Below are 12355 nucleotides of genomic sequence, written 5' to 3'. Positions count from 1 at the left end.
ATACTACTCTATGAAAAAAAAAATTGTCTTTCCCAAAACATCAAAATGTAAAGATAACAGACTGTTTCCAAGTGGCTTGGACACAAGTCTTATCCAGAATCATGTAGCTATTCTTCAAGGCTGGGTGAAGATGCAGTTCCACAGAAGTCAGCAAGAATTCAGATACTGATTCCAACAAAATTGGTAGGCGTCCACTTTTCTCTGGTGCCTTGTGTCAAGACACACATGAAACACCCAAATTGAGAGATGACAAAATGAATGTTCTCAGCATGAATACATTCCAGAATGGTGAAACTCTATGAAACTGCATGGATACCTCTTGAGGAGAAGGGGGACACACCAACCTTGTGTCCCAGTCTTTGATTGTATGTACATACCTCACTGACTTTTCAAGTGAAGTCACACCAGAAGAACATTTGTACACTAAATAACCTCATCAGTGAATTTACACTAGTGATGGATTGCACTTGACGTGCCACAGCTGCCTCCTGCTTTGTTCAGAGCTATAGCACCTCCTCTCAGTGTAAGCAACTCCTACAGCAAAGCTTACTTTCTCTACAGCACACAGATACTTACACAATATGAGCCAGGTTTAGAGGTTTTTCAGGCTGGTCAGGGAACATTGGGTGCAAAGGTTCACGGCTGGAAGCACAGCTTAAAGACTTGCTAAGGGCATTAGTTAGCTTCTTAGCAGGTGATTTCTGGGAGGAACAAGGAAGGTAGAGGTAATCAGGAGAAGTAAGGTGCATACTGTTTCTGCTATAGAAAGCACAAAACAAAAGCAGGCTCTATGGCTTATGGAGGTATCCACTGACATCCACCCCCTCCCCAGTCTGGCAAAGATTGCTCAGTTTGGAGGGCAGATTACTCTTACCTTCAGGGGCCTTTAGAGTAGGCCTGGGGGAGTGTATCTACATGGACAGATGCAGCTGCCCTGGCTCCCCTGCAGTGCTGCACTCAGGTAGGATGGAATGAGGGACAGCAATTAGTGTCACCTGGGCTGGAGCTGCCCTGCACCTCCCCAGCTTGGAGTGTGAGCAGAACAAATCTGTGTCTGCCTGTCCATGTAGGTACACCAGGTATAGGTACACCCTATAGGTCTGGGATTCTATTTCCTTCCTAGAGCTGTGGGCCAGGCACAAGGCTGCCTTATTCTTTCTCCTCACTAGTATTGCCCTCCTCAGCTGCAGCACTCTCTGATGTTTAGCTGCTGTTTGAAAGCTCCTCTTCCACCTCCCATGGTCATTGCACCCCTGCCTCACCAGGGAAAAAGGAAATTTCAGACATGGGCATGGTGGGAATGGCCCCATCATGGCAACAAGTGCCCCAGGAGAGGCTGACATGCTGTCACTGTCACCAAAAGATGGGGAGGCTCTGTGCAAGAAGCATGCTTTTCACCCTGAAATCCCACCAACAACTCTTAAAAAAAAAAAAAAAAAAGGTATTTTCTGCTTTCTAGTTTTGTTTGGACACCCTTTGCAGTTGAACACTTTTTACTAAGGAAGAGCTTAAAGTTTTAGGGTGCCTTTTAGACTGGCTGTGTGAGAGATTCTGAGGGAATCCAAGCCACCTCTCTGTGATACAGCTTCTCTGCAAGTAAAAAAGGGGCAGGGATCTCCTTCCCCTGAAACACAGCTCTACACACTGAAATTTAAAAATGTTTTTGGAACTTAACAGGAATAGTATTTTATATGTGCATAAACATCAAGTTACAACCATAATAAAGATCTTAGTAGTGAAATATTTCTATTACAGAGTTCCAACCTAAATATGTTAAGTTCAGGCTTTTTCTCTTTCATTATAAATGCAATTTCACTCTGAATTCAGATCAGTTGAGTACCACTGCATCCATAAACACCTTTAATCTGCATGCAGAGTTCAATAAAGATGCATTATGGAGAATGCTAACCTAGTTTGAACAGAAGCTAATGAACACTGTAGAAAGGCAATTTTAAATGAAGGAAAACATTGGTTTCTGACAAGGAACATTTGAAACCATTAGGCCTGTAGTCATGTTTTTGTCATCTGCTAAGCAGAACTTTTAAGCTTTCCTAATATTTTCTACCTATAATTACATCTCTCTGGCTACAGCCAAAAAATATTTCATAGCACAAAGTGCTATTAGGAATGGAGTCAGAGCTAAGTAGTGGGCAGTCTCCTATTCAGACTAAACTCAAGCCACTCCTGTCTGTGCAACAAGCAGCAATTAGGACCCAGAAAAACAATTACAGACTTGGGTCTGCTGGGAGGTGTGACTGGCATATAGAGCAGATCACAACAAATTTAACCCTTGCCTGCTCCATTAACAGAAAGACAGATATTTACAAAGTTTTAAGGTTAGGAATTTCATCTAAAAATATACAAAAAATGCTTTAAAAACATGAGTCATTGCTATATGCATTATTTTCTTTTTAAAAAATAACAATGTGCTCTTGTCATTTTGGAGATTAGCTAGGACTTTTCTGCTGATCTCTGAATTTGAACCCTGGAGGATGAGGATGCTTCAAAGGTTTCTGTCAAGGCTTTGCTCCAGACCATGGAGAGCTTAGCCCTCAGGTCTGATGCCCTTCATGGAAGGTTAATGTAAATTAGAAAAAGATTAGAAAAAGATTTGAAAAGATTGTAAAAAGTATTGAATTGTTTTGTTTAACAATGACAAGATTAAAGATTAAAAGTGTGCTTTTCTCTACAGTAAACATTACCACAGATTGAAGCCTGTGACCACGCTGACATGGACAGTGCTAGGACCATCCTGGATGCTACACAATATGCTGCAGCCACTCGACTGAAAATATTGATGAGGGATTGATAAGCAGTCATCATCTTCCTTACACATAGGCAAAGAGAGCAAATCCAATGATGATTTACCACGAGCCCTGTGAGAAGCTGCCGTGAGCCCCGTGCCCCGCTGCCAGCCCCTCCAGCGCTGCCCTCCCCACAGCACACACTGTCACAGGCGCCCCAGATCCTCACCCAGAAAAGACCATTCCCACCTCCGTGCTCTCCCAACAGCTCCCAAGGCTGGAGCCTCCCTGATGGGATCACCAGTCCAAACCAGCAGCCCGGCTCCCAGCCGCCTCCCCGTGCTGCTTGGAGCTGTGGCCGGGGGCTTCTCTGCCGGCTGGAGGGCAAAGCAGTCTGAAAGGAGGAGTGAGCCTTCCCTTACCCATGACGTGTACTCTTTCATTTGGTGCTGGTTGCTGTGGGAACCGCTGGCATGGCCCCTCCAGAAGCAGTCCTGACAGAGCTGGTAATTGTGACACTGCTGGCAGCGGTAGCGAAACCCCATCATGCTCTCGCTGTGGCAGTAGGAACACTCGACGGGGTGGAAGACTGCACAGGAGAGAAATGTTGAGCTGTAAACCAAAGCAGAGAACCCCCCAGCAAACGTTTTCCAACAAGGCCCCAAACTGAAAGGCAAACCCTTTCTTTGTTTCTGGTCATCAGCAGCATCAGATGCCACCTGCAGCTTCAACCCCTAAAAACTCAGTAGGTAAAACTCTGAGAGTGAAACTCTGCTGCTCTTCCTTGGGAAGTTCCCCACTACTCTCAAAGTGGTGCACATTAAACTCCAGAAAAAAAAGACAAAATGAAGCTGTGAAATCTCCTCCCATGCCCAGTGGCTTTGGGACAGATCCTACTAAACCTCAGTGATGCTGTGAATGGGTTCAGAAGGATTCGTCCATCCCTGTGTCTGGTGAAGGACATGGACTCTGCCAGCACAGGCTCAGCATTACACATGCATGGCTCTCCAGTCTGCAGCCCTGCTATTTATGCATATTTAATACAGAATGTGTTGCCCAACAAACTGTGCTGAGCCACTGGCAGTGAATGCTTCCTAGGCTGGGCACTACATCCTTCATCACTTCTGAGTGGCCACCTCCAGCTCGCAGCAGAGAAAAATGTGCTCAGTGTCTACAAGAACAGAGGAAATTCATACATGGAACAATCCACTGCACCCTTGAGCTGTGTTGTTGGGGGAAGTGGAATGTTTTGCTGTGCTGCAAGGAGCTCAAGAGATGCACCTTGGAGGAAAAGTCAAACCCAGCTGTCTGATTACTGGAAGCACAAAAATGCACTTAGGAATGTTGTTGTCTCTTAATTACTGCTCTTGTACCTGTATGGCTGGAATAATTTGGGTACATACATACCATGGAGTTGAACAGCTAGCTTTGGATGCTCAGATTTGGAGAGATGGCCACTTAAGGGGACCATGTGGCCACTCAGAAGCAGATAGTAACCAGAAGCCCCTTCCTGACAATGCTGCTATTTCTGTTCCTCTCTTACTACTACAGCATGTACCCAACTTACTATGGAGTATTGTACATCCCCTTGTTCCCAGACACCTTCTGCTCTTTGGTTTGTAAGGCTCAGACTGGAGGATCTGGATCAGCACTAAGTGTGTCAAGGTTTTAATTCCTTGCCAGAATTTTACAGCAGGAAGGGCTCTGGGCTGGGAACCTGTATGAAGCTGGAGAGGGACTGGGATGAATGACAAGAGCTTGAGGAAGGTGGAGTAGATTGATGGCTCTGTAGCCAAGAAGAACTTGGGAACCTCACCTTACCCACTATGGTACCTTTCAGTGGGAGGGATTTGTTTAGTAAAAGAACAACTAAAACTTCCTCATTCTTCTTCTATCACCAAAAAATATCCGCACAACTTCCTTTCCATTGGCTCAATTTTTTCATTGGAAATATGGTATAAATACTTCTATTGCCCAGCAAGATAAGTATGTATGACCTTTTCTTCCTATTGCCCCCTGCCCCTTTCTCTTTCCTGCAGCATCCCAAAGCTTCAGTTATACTAATTAAACCTGCAAGGGATCAACAATACAGGAATATTCAACAAGCCCCTTACACAACAACCTCTGAGGCAAATTACTGGGCTGGAAAATGGTTTAAAAAATATATTTATCTTGCTAAATTAATATTTTAAAATTTTAGTATAAAGTTCCTCCATTCTTAAAGTGCTGGAATAAAGACAGTCAACATCATTGCCCCCTGATCATCACGAGCAAGAAATGCCAAATTAGGAAGAAGTACACCCAGATAAAAAAAAAAAAAAGCATTTCTTGTCTCTCTCGCTTTGTGGGTTTTTTTGGTTTTTGGTTTTTGGTTTTTGTTGGTTTTTTTCCTATTTAATATTGGCAGTGTTCATTCTTCCAAACAGCAGAAGCTGGCTAAATTGAAACTGGAGAACTCCTCCAGAGCTACCTGAGGAACTGTACAGAGGTTGTGGGCTGCAATTTGGAAACGCACACAGTGAGAAGAGATGCACAAGCTTTCTACCCTTGTCCCTGCACTTTCAGTGTGGCAGCACCTTCTACAGAAATAGTATATGAAGGGTTTGGCTGGAGGACTATATCTGTGAGCTTCTGGACTTTTCCCTATAGGTGCCCAATAAGCTGAAAGGCTGAGGCGAATGCTACTGTTGAGGGAAATGAAACACTCACTGTGCACTAATCAAATGAGTTACTTCATAGTCCCTTCTGGTCTTAAAATCTGGGATCCACTCATTTTGGGGAATGACAACCCCTGAGGAGAAAGAGTGATCTCATAGCTAAATCCTCATCATCCATACAAATAAAGGATGAAGACAAATCTGGAACATTCTTGCTCCTTTTCGGGGTATATTGTCTGGCAGTGTAGACTTAGGAAGAGATCCTTCATAAGAACATTTTGACTGGTATTTTGTATTGCACTGGAGATCTCCTGCCAAGAATATTGTATGAACAGAAACTGCCAAGCTGTTCCTTCTCTGCTGCCATATGTCATAGTTAATAAAAGTTGTGGCCTTGATAGCTTACCAAATTTAAGTGTGTGAATGGATCAAGTGCTAGCACTCTTTGCTTATCCAGAGCACATGAAAAGAGGACATGATCAAGATAATTTCCTGAGCATAGCTAAAATTAAGCCATGTTCCTGGCCGAGTGACCAACAGGATTCTTGAAATACTTCACCAGTGACTGTAAAAATAGCACAGAGTCAATGAACCCAGTACAGTAGCTCCTACAAAACCATCTAGAGAGTGAGAAAATCCTCACACAAAAGTTTACTCTCCCAACTGTTTTTTAGCAGCTGCTCTTACTTACCATTTTCAACATTTGCCAGTCGGTGCAGAAGTGGTAACCACACTAGACACTGTGGCGGGGGGTCAGACATGAGAGTATCCAAGAAAGTGTTTAATGTGACTTTTTTCTGCTCAAACAAGCAAACAAAAATGCACAAAGAGTCAGTAATTAGACATACCAAAATGTTTTTATCTTGTCCTAAGAGAAACATTTGGGAGCAAGTTCCAGACACCATTTACGTGGAGCCCTTTTTCTTTACCGAAAAGAACAAGCGATCTTAGCAAAGATTTTCCAAACTGTTTCCAGTAGTTGCAATGTATGCTACTGAAGAGCAGCAGCCCTTTTCACAAGGCTGGCTTGGAGACACCAAGCTCCCATTCACTTCAGGACTCTTGTAGAAAGTCACTGCCTGAAGATGCTCTGTGAATGATGTTTTAATTCTGCTCTTCAAGTTCTCATGTGTTTTGAGTGCTCCGTAACAAATACAAGAGCATGTTGGGCTGCAGAGCATGACTGATGGCACTCCAACAGAGAAAATGGAAGAAAATAATGACAAGGGAATATAATTTCAAAACAAATACAGGGCAAGGAGAGACCCTCATAGACAATCCTGTGCTACTCTGCTTGTCTGCTGAGTGGTAGCAATTAGTTACAGGTGAGCTGTGATTGTGGGATGTTGTGTCTGCACGCACTCAGGGACTGCAGCTGTTCCTAAACTCTCCACACCTGTAAGTACTTAAAGGCCTGTGCTCCTTCATCTTTTAAAGAGATTTAAACTCTAAAATAGCCCTGTTGATTAAAAAAAAAAAAAAAAAGAAGAAAAAAAAGTCATCTAGGGCCTTAAATTTCTTAGGCTTGTAGAAAAAGTCAGCACACATCTTAGTCAGTCAGTCAGGGTTTTTTCAGACCTAGAGGTGATATTTCAGCTTGAGATACCTCCACCATAAATACTTGCTCTTTTCTACCTAGGATACTGCCTACTTGAGTGTGCACTAAACTATACAACTACTGGGTAGTCAAGGACAGAGAGTCCTTAAGAAATCAGGAACTAAGGCTTCCTTTAAATAAAATTAAGATGCAAGAATTTTAAGCCCTGCTGAGTATGTGTGCAGGGATAATTTATAGACATACATATTTAAGTAGCAACCTCATATCCAAAGGAATTGCTAAATTTTCATATCTGATTGCATAAGATACTGCTTTAACTTGCTAATGAACTGTGGTTATGCCATGAGAAAACAAAACAGCAGCTATGCAGCCACATGAATCAATTCTGTGTGTTGTGGAGTGCTTTTAAGAGTTGAGATTTCCAGATGGAGTGTCTGTGCTGCATCTGTATACATTGTCCAACACATACAAAGAAAATAATTATTTCTCTTATACACTGAGTGATCAGGGGAACATATCTCATTCTGTAATATTCTTAGGGCTGAAATACTGCAAGATACGGGAAAACAAATAAAGGTATTTGTCCCAAAAAGAAAATACTTCAGGCTAGCTGTGAAAATTAACAGAAATAACCAGAATATGAGCTTTGAATCTCATTGAAATGCTACCTTTTTTTCCACAATACCTGCAGTATGAAAGTCCAAGCAAACAGTTACCACCTGCTTGCATGAATGATCTTCCTGCCCATGGGGAGTGGGTAACCAGTTCCAAATATGCATCCTGTGCTTTAAGCATCAACCCACAGAAAAGGATCTTTCTTTTGGAGCCCTGCTGTGGACGTTTGGCATCTCTTTGTTGACCAATGCCATTAGAAAAGAAGAGTTCTCCAGTGCTCCATACTGCAGTTCTGAGAGGTCTTAAGTCTTCCTCTGCTCTTGAAGGCAGATAATTTGGCAGCAATGCACAAGTGGTCTAAATAAGCAAATAGACGGGGAGACAGGAACAGCTCTTCCACAATGGAATAAGCTTTTGAATGCAGCTATAATTTAAAACCAAATTGCACCAAAGAAAGCAAATTAGCTTCACTGACAGCTTTATGGCTAACCTCCTCTGGTGGTCACTGGTTTTATGGATTAGAGAGAGCACTATCCCTTAAAAGTACACCAGGAGAGCAGTTTCCATACTTTCTAAAAGGCATATTTTCCTCCTGCAGTCCTTTTTTTTCTGTGGAAGTTGAAACTGAAAGCTGTTTTCTAAATATATGCTACATGCAGATGGAGTCTCAGTTTGTGGAATAACACTTAGCCAAGTGCTATGAAAATGGAGCGGCTACCTTTTTAGGCCGGGATAAAAGAAAAAAAAAAAGAAAAAAAAAAAGAAAAAAAAAAAAAAAAAAAAAAAAAAGAAATAAAAAGTGGTGTTTTTTTTTTTAAATAATAAAAATATTTAAAAATGCAAATACAGTATAACATCACATTAGTCTTATGTATGGGGGAAAGCAGTGGCAATAAAAATCCTTTTTGAACCACAGATTTGTATTCTGAAACATTGAGTCACTTGCTCCGGCATAAATTTGCTGATGAAGAAACACTGTTGCTTCCATTTGAAATAGCCACTGAACCTAGTAGTGGTTTACAGACACCAGAAAATACATAGATTGATCAAGTAAACTGGTACAATAGGGAATAACAAAGCACTTCTGCAATAGGAAAAATCCTTTCAAATGCAAACTGAAGTGGATTTGACACCATGAGCAGAAAGAAGATCATTCCCAGAGCTTTTTCTTTCCCTGAAATTGAGGAGTCTATGTGGCCGATAGCTGAAAGGTTTCTGGTAAGCAAAAGCAATCCCTACTGAAAACAACAGAGAAAGAACGAAACTTATCCCAAGGTATCAACTTTTGATAACATTAAGTGTAATATGAAACAGTGAAAGAAGTGTGACTAAGACTGTAAATATCATTTATCATAGTATCATGGGGAATATGTTGTTTTGAGTCCCATTTCAAAACTCTGGTCATCCCTAGTGAAGATGTAATGAGAATTACACATGATGGATTTAAGTGAAATATTCAACTACATTTACAAGAGCACTTGGCTTCTTATGGATGCAGAACAGCAGCCTTGCAAACTCACTGTGCACCTACATGAGTCAGAGACCTAACTCCTGATAGCTTTAAATGGAGATTGCAAACTAAACCTTCTAAAGACTGTTCAGAGACTGTTTCTTAAGGTACCTTAGTACATCTGGTACACTCATTTGGAAGCAATGAAAATGACATTTCTGATGGCTGCTTAGCGAGCAAATGAGGCCTGAAGCCCATTTTTTCAAGAAAAGAAATGGTTTTTTTGATCTTTAATAAAACCATATCCAGCACAGAAAGCTTGAATGCTCTGTTGCCATGCAAGAGCACAACATCCTTTATTTTAAGACAAAACTACCAAAAGTCACTTCACTATGTGAATTCTTCAACTCAAGATGAAGTGTTAAGTCTCCCTCTGTGAAACAAGGAGAGTTTCACATATGCAAGCATTACCATTTAAAATTATTTGGGAGATGATACAATATATGAATTTCAACAATGCCATTCAGTTGACTGGAGTGCCTACTGATGAGTGATGAAACTGAGGGAAAACAAATGAGACTCTGTTTTGCGTTAAATGACACTATTCCTGCTCCATTCAGCTTACTTGTTTGACAGTATTCAGTTAGCAAATAGAAGAATAAAGAGAAGGAAAATACCACTTTATTTCTTCTGAGTTTCAGTATCTTCCCTTACTTTGCATTTATGGAATTGCATAGTGTGATGTATGGCAAGAGCCAGGGGAATTCCCTCTTTCTGCACTGGAGAAGTGGACAACTAGCCCCAATTATGGGATCTTTTGAAATGCTACATATTAGCTGGAGCCAACATTCAGATACCTACAGAGTCTGGAAAGTCACAGAAAAATCTCATATTCAGCATAATTTCATTGCTTTCCTTACCTTATCTCTTTCATGGTATCTGTAAGAGATTAGGGATTTGCTAACACCTACCGACTCCCATTTTCAGTAGAAGTTTTAAGACAATTTTCTGCTCACTTCATGTGTGTGTACACCATCACTTGAAAAACTTGTAGCTTGATTTTTTGGTGCAAACTGAGCTTTGTGTGAAGAAGTTAAAATCTCACATGTACTTTTAGCAACACCAACTAACTGCAGGAGAGGACTGTGTATCTTGGGTATTTGTATCACCTAAATGTATCTAACTTAGGTGCTTAAGTTAGGAAGTTAGTCTTCTCAGGCTCCTGAATTTAAGAACATGTCAGGTAAAATCCCACTTTCTGTCTAAGCCTCTCTCTTCTCCATGGTTATATGGGGAACCTATAGAAACTGGCATCCTGCTGAATACATGAACACTATGTGCCAGAAACTAGCATAAAGTGGACCTGCCCTCCACTCAGCCATGCATTTCTTGGACAAATATGCACATACATGCGAGGAAGAAAGTCTCAGCCTGCTCAGAGGTGTGACAGATCCCACGTACAGGATGCTCACTGTTCATTTACCTGTTGTGAGAAACAGGATTTTGCTGATTGTTCAGTATAACCAAATGAAGGCCCTTCAAAAACAGCTGTGGGCAGCTTGAGAACCTCCCGCAGAAACATGTCGTATCTGCCATAAACCATCACTCCACTGGAGTCAGAAATCATTGAGAAAATATCTGAGGGGAGAAAAGACAAAAAGAGAACATGAGAATTTCAGTGAGAGCTACAGATTTGCTTTGAATTCAGTATAATTTGATTTAAACCAGAAGTGCTAAACATGGTTTGCTTATGGAAACTTCCACTATTACTTCATCTTTAATTATAGTCCCTCTCAATAGAAAGCAAAGAGAATGTTTTACATGTACAAATGTTATTGATTTTGATATTAAAATATTCCTGCTTTTTTTTTTCTTCATTGTTTGTGGTCAGTTATTTAAATGTAGTCTAATGCATGGCATGAGGCAGTAATTTAATCAAATATGAAGGATATGAAGGATCTAATTTGACAAGATATGCATCATCAGCTTTTTGGCTACTGCCAGCTTACCATATCAAATATAAGTCTTGACAATTAGGTTATTAGGTCAGTTATTACTGTTTTGGACACACAAAGCACTGAGGGTCTCTTAAAGGCATTACTCTTTGCTCTTCTCCATTTTTTTCGATTTTTTGTTCATGTATAAAAGAATTGGAGTTGTATTATTGTAGGGATGCACGTTTCTCAGCCTTTACTTTTGCCCTTGTTTTAAATTATCCTGAGCTCAGCAGGGAATCACAGACAAAGGAAAGTTTATCATTCTTCAGGCTGTCATGTCATGTTCCCTTTCAGGAACCTGCAAGGGAAATTCTAACAATGGGACCCTAGGACTGCTGACTGGAAAAAGCAGCATTGTACCCCAGCCTTCCACTGGGTGGACCATGCTCCTATTCTAAAAGTAGCCTAGGCAACAAACAGTGTTCACTTTATAACAGTATTCAATTTATAATTTATAATTGAAGTTCAGTCTGTATTTGAATTTCTACGGAAAAATAAAATATTAAACAATGGCACCAAATCTGGAAGACTAAATTAGCACCTGGGATTTCTGCTCATCTACTCTCATCAAAAATAATTCGTAAACTCAGTTTTACTTGATAGGAAGTTCAGAGGGAATTGAAGGTTAACATTAATCCTTTGGTAAAGAGGTCTGGAAATTGGTATTCTGAGTTATAGGCATCATAGAACTAAACAGAAAGTCTTTTATTGCAGCTACAAGTAAACTCTGCCTTGTCTATCAGGGAACTGGGATTAAATTCAGTGAAACGAGAATCTGTTTTCCAAAACAGATGGAATTAATATGTGCCCTATGGGAAGATATGCAAATAGTGCATAAATTCATGGCACTTCTAAGTGTGATATGAGAGAGCTGTTATTTAAAAAGTGCCTGAAGAAATTGCTAAGTGATGCTTCAGGATGTTGAGCACTTGAGTTCTTACCTGTACTCATCCCAAAGGAAAAAAAATCACTCACCAATCAGAACCTCAATATCTGCAATTTAGCTTCTGATATATGACATCCAGTCTGAAGTCCAGTCAAATATTTAGTGGGATTTACTTGGAGACATACAGAGAGCAAGTCCCAAACACATCCATAGAACTGCAGCTTATCCTAATTCTCTTCTTTCTACCTGTACTGTTATCTCTCCAAGTACAGTAATGATTAGCAGGCAAAAAATATCAACCAAAAGACGTACATCTTAATTTGTCCATGATCTTTCCTCCACAAAGTGTTGCCAAGGCCATTTTGACAGCAAAAACGGAAATTTTACCATGTCCTTCCCTGTTCAAAAGTAGAAAGCAGAAATATATTATAATATGGACCTCCTTCCA

At 40.7% G+C, this 12355-nt stretch overlaps 1 protein-coding gene across 40 annotated transcripts in view; it reads right to left on the bottom strand.

Annotated features, from left to right (window-relative positions):
• The window catches only part of DTNA (dystrobrevin alpha), a 228030-nt gene that overhangs the window by 51066 nt on the left and 164609 nt on the right, over nucleotides 1–12355 (bottom strand). For all 40 annotated transcript variants that reach the window (XM_071737490.1, XM_071737488.1, XM_071737484.1 and 37 more), the window contains 5 exons: nucleotides 12220–12305; nucleotides 10508–10662; nucleotides 6093–6198; nucleotides 3167–3333; nucleotides 577–701 (listed from right to left, as the gene is read on the bottom strand). In XM_071737490.1, coding sequence (XP_071593591.1) covers nucleotides 577–701; nucleotides 3167–3333; nucleotides 6093–6198; nucleotides 10508–10662; nucleotides 12220–12305 — 639 coding nt within the window. The remainder of the gene's footprint in view (nucleotides 1–576; nucleotides 702–3166; nucleotides 3334–6092; nucleotides 6199–10507; nucleotides 10663–12219; nucleotides 12306–12355) is intronic.

This window comes from Heliangelus exortis, chromosome 2, assembly GCF_036169615.1.
Source record: "Heliangelus exortis chromosome 2, bHelExo1.hap1, whole genome shotgun sequence".
Classification (NCBI taxonomy): Eukaryota; Metazoa; Chordata; class Aves; order Apodiformes; family Trochilidae; genus Heliangelus; species Heliangelus exortis.
Note: the sequence above shows the minus strand (reverse complement) of the source record. Positions and strands in the feature narration are given on the sequence as shown.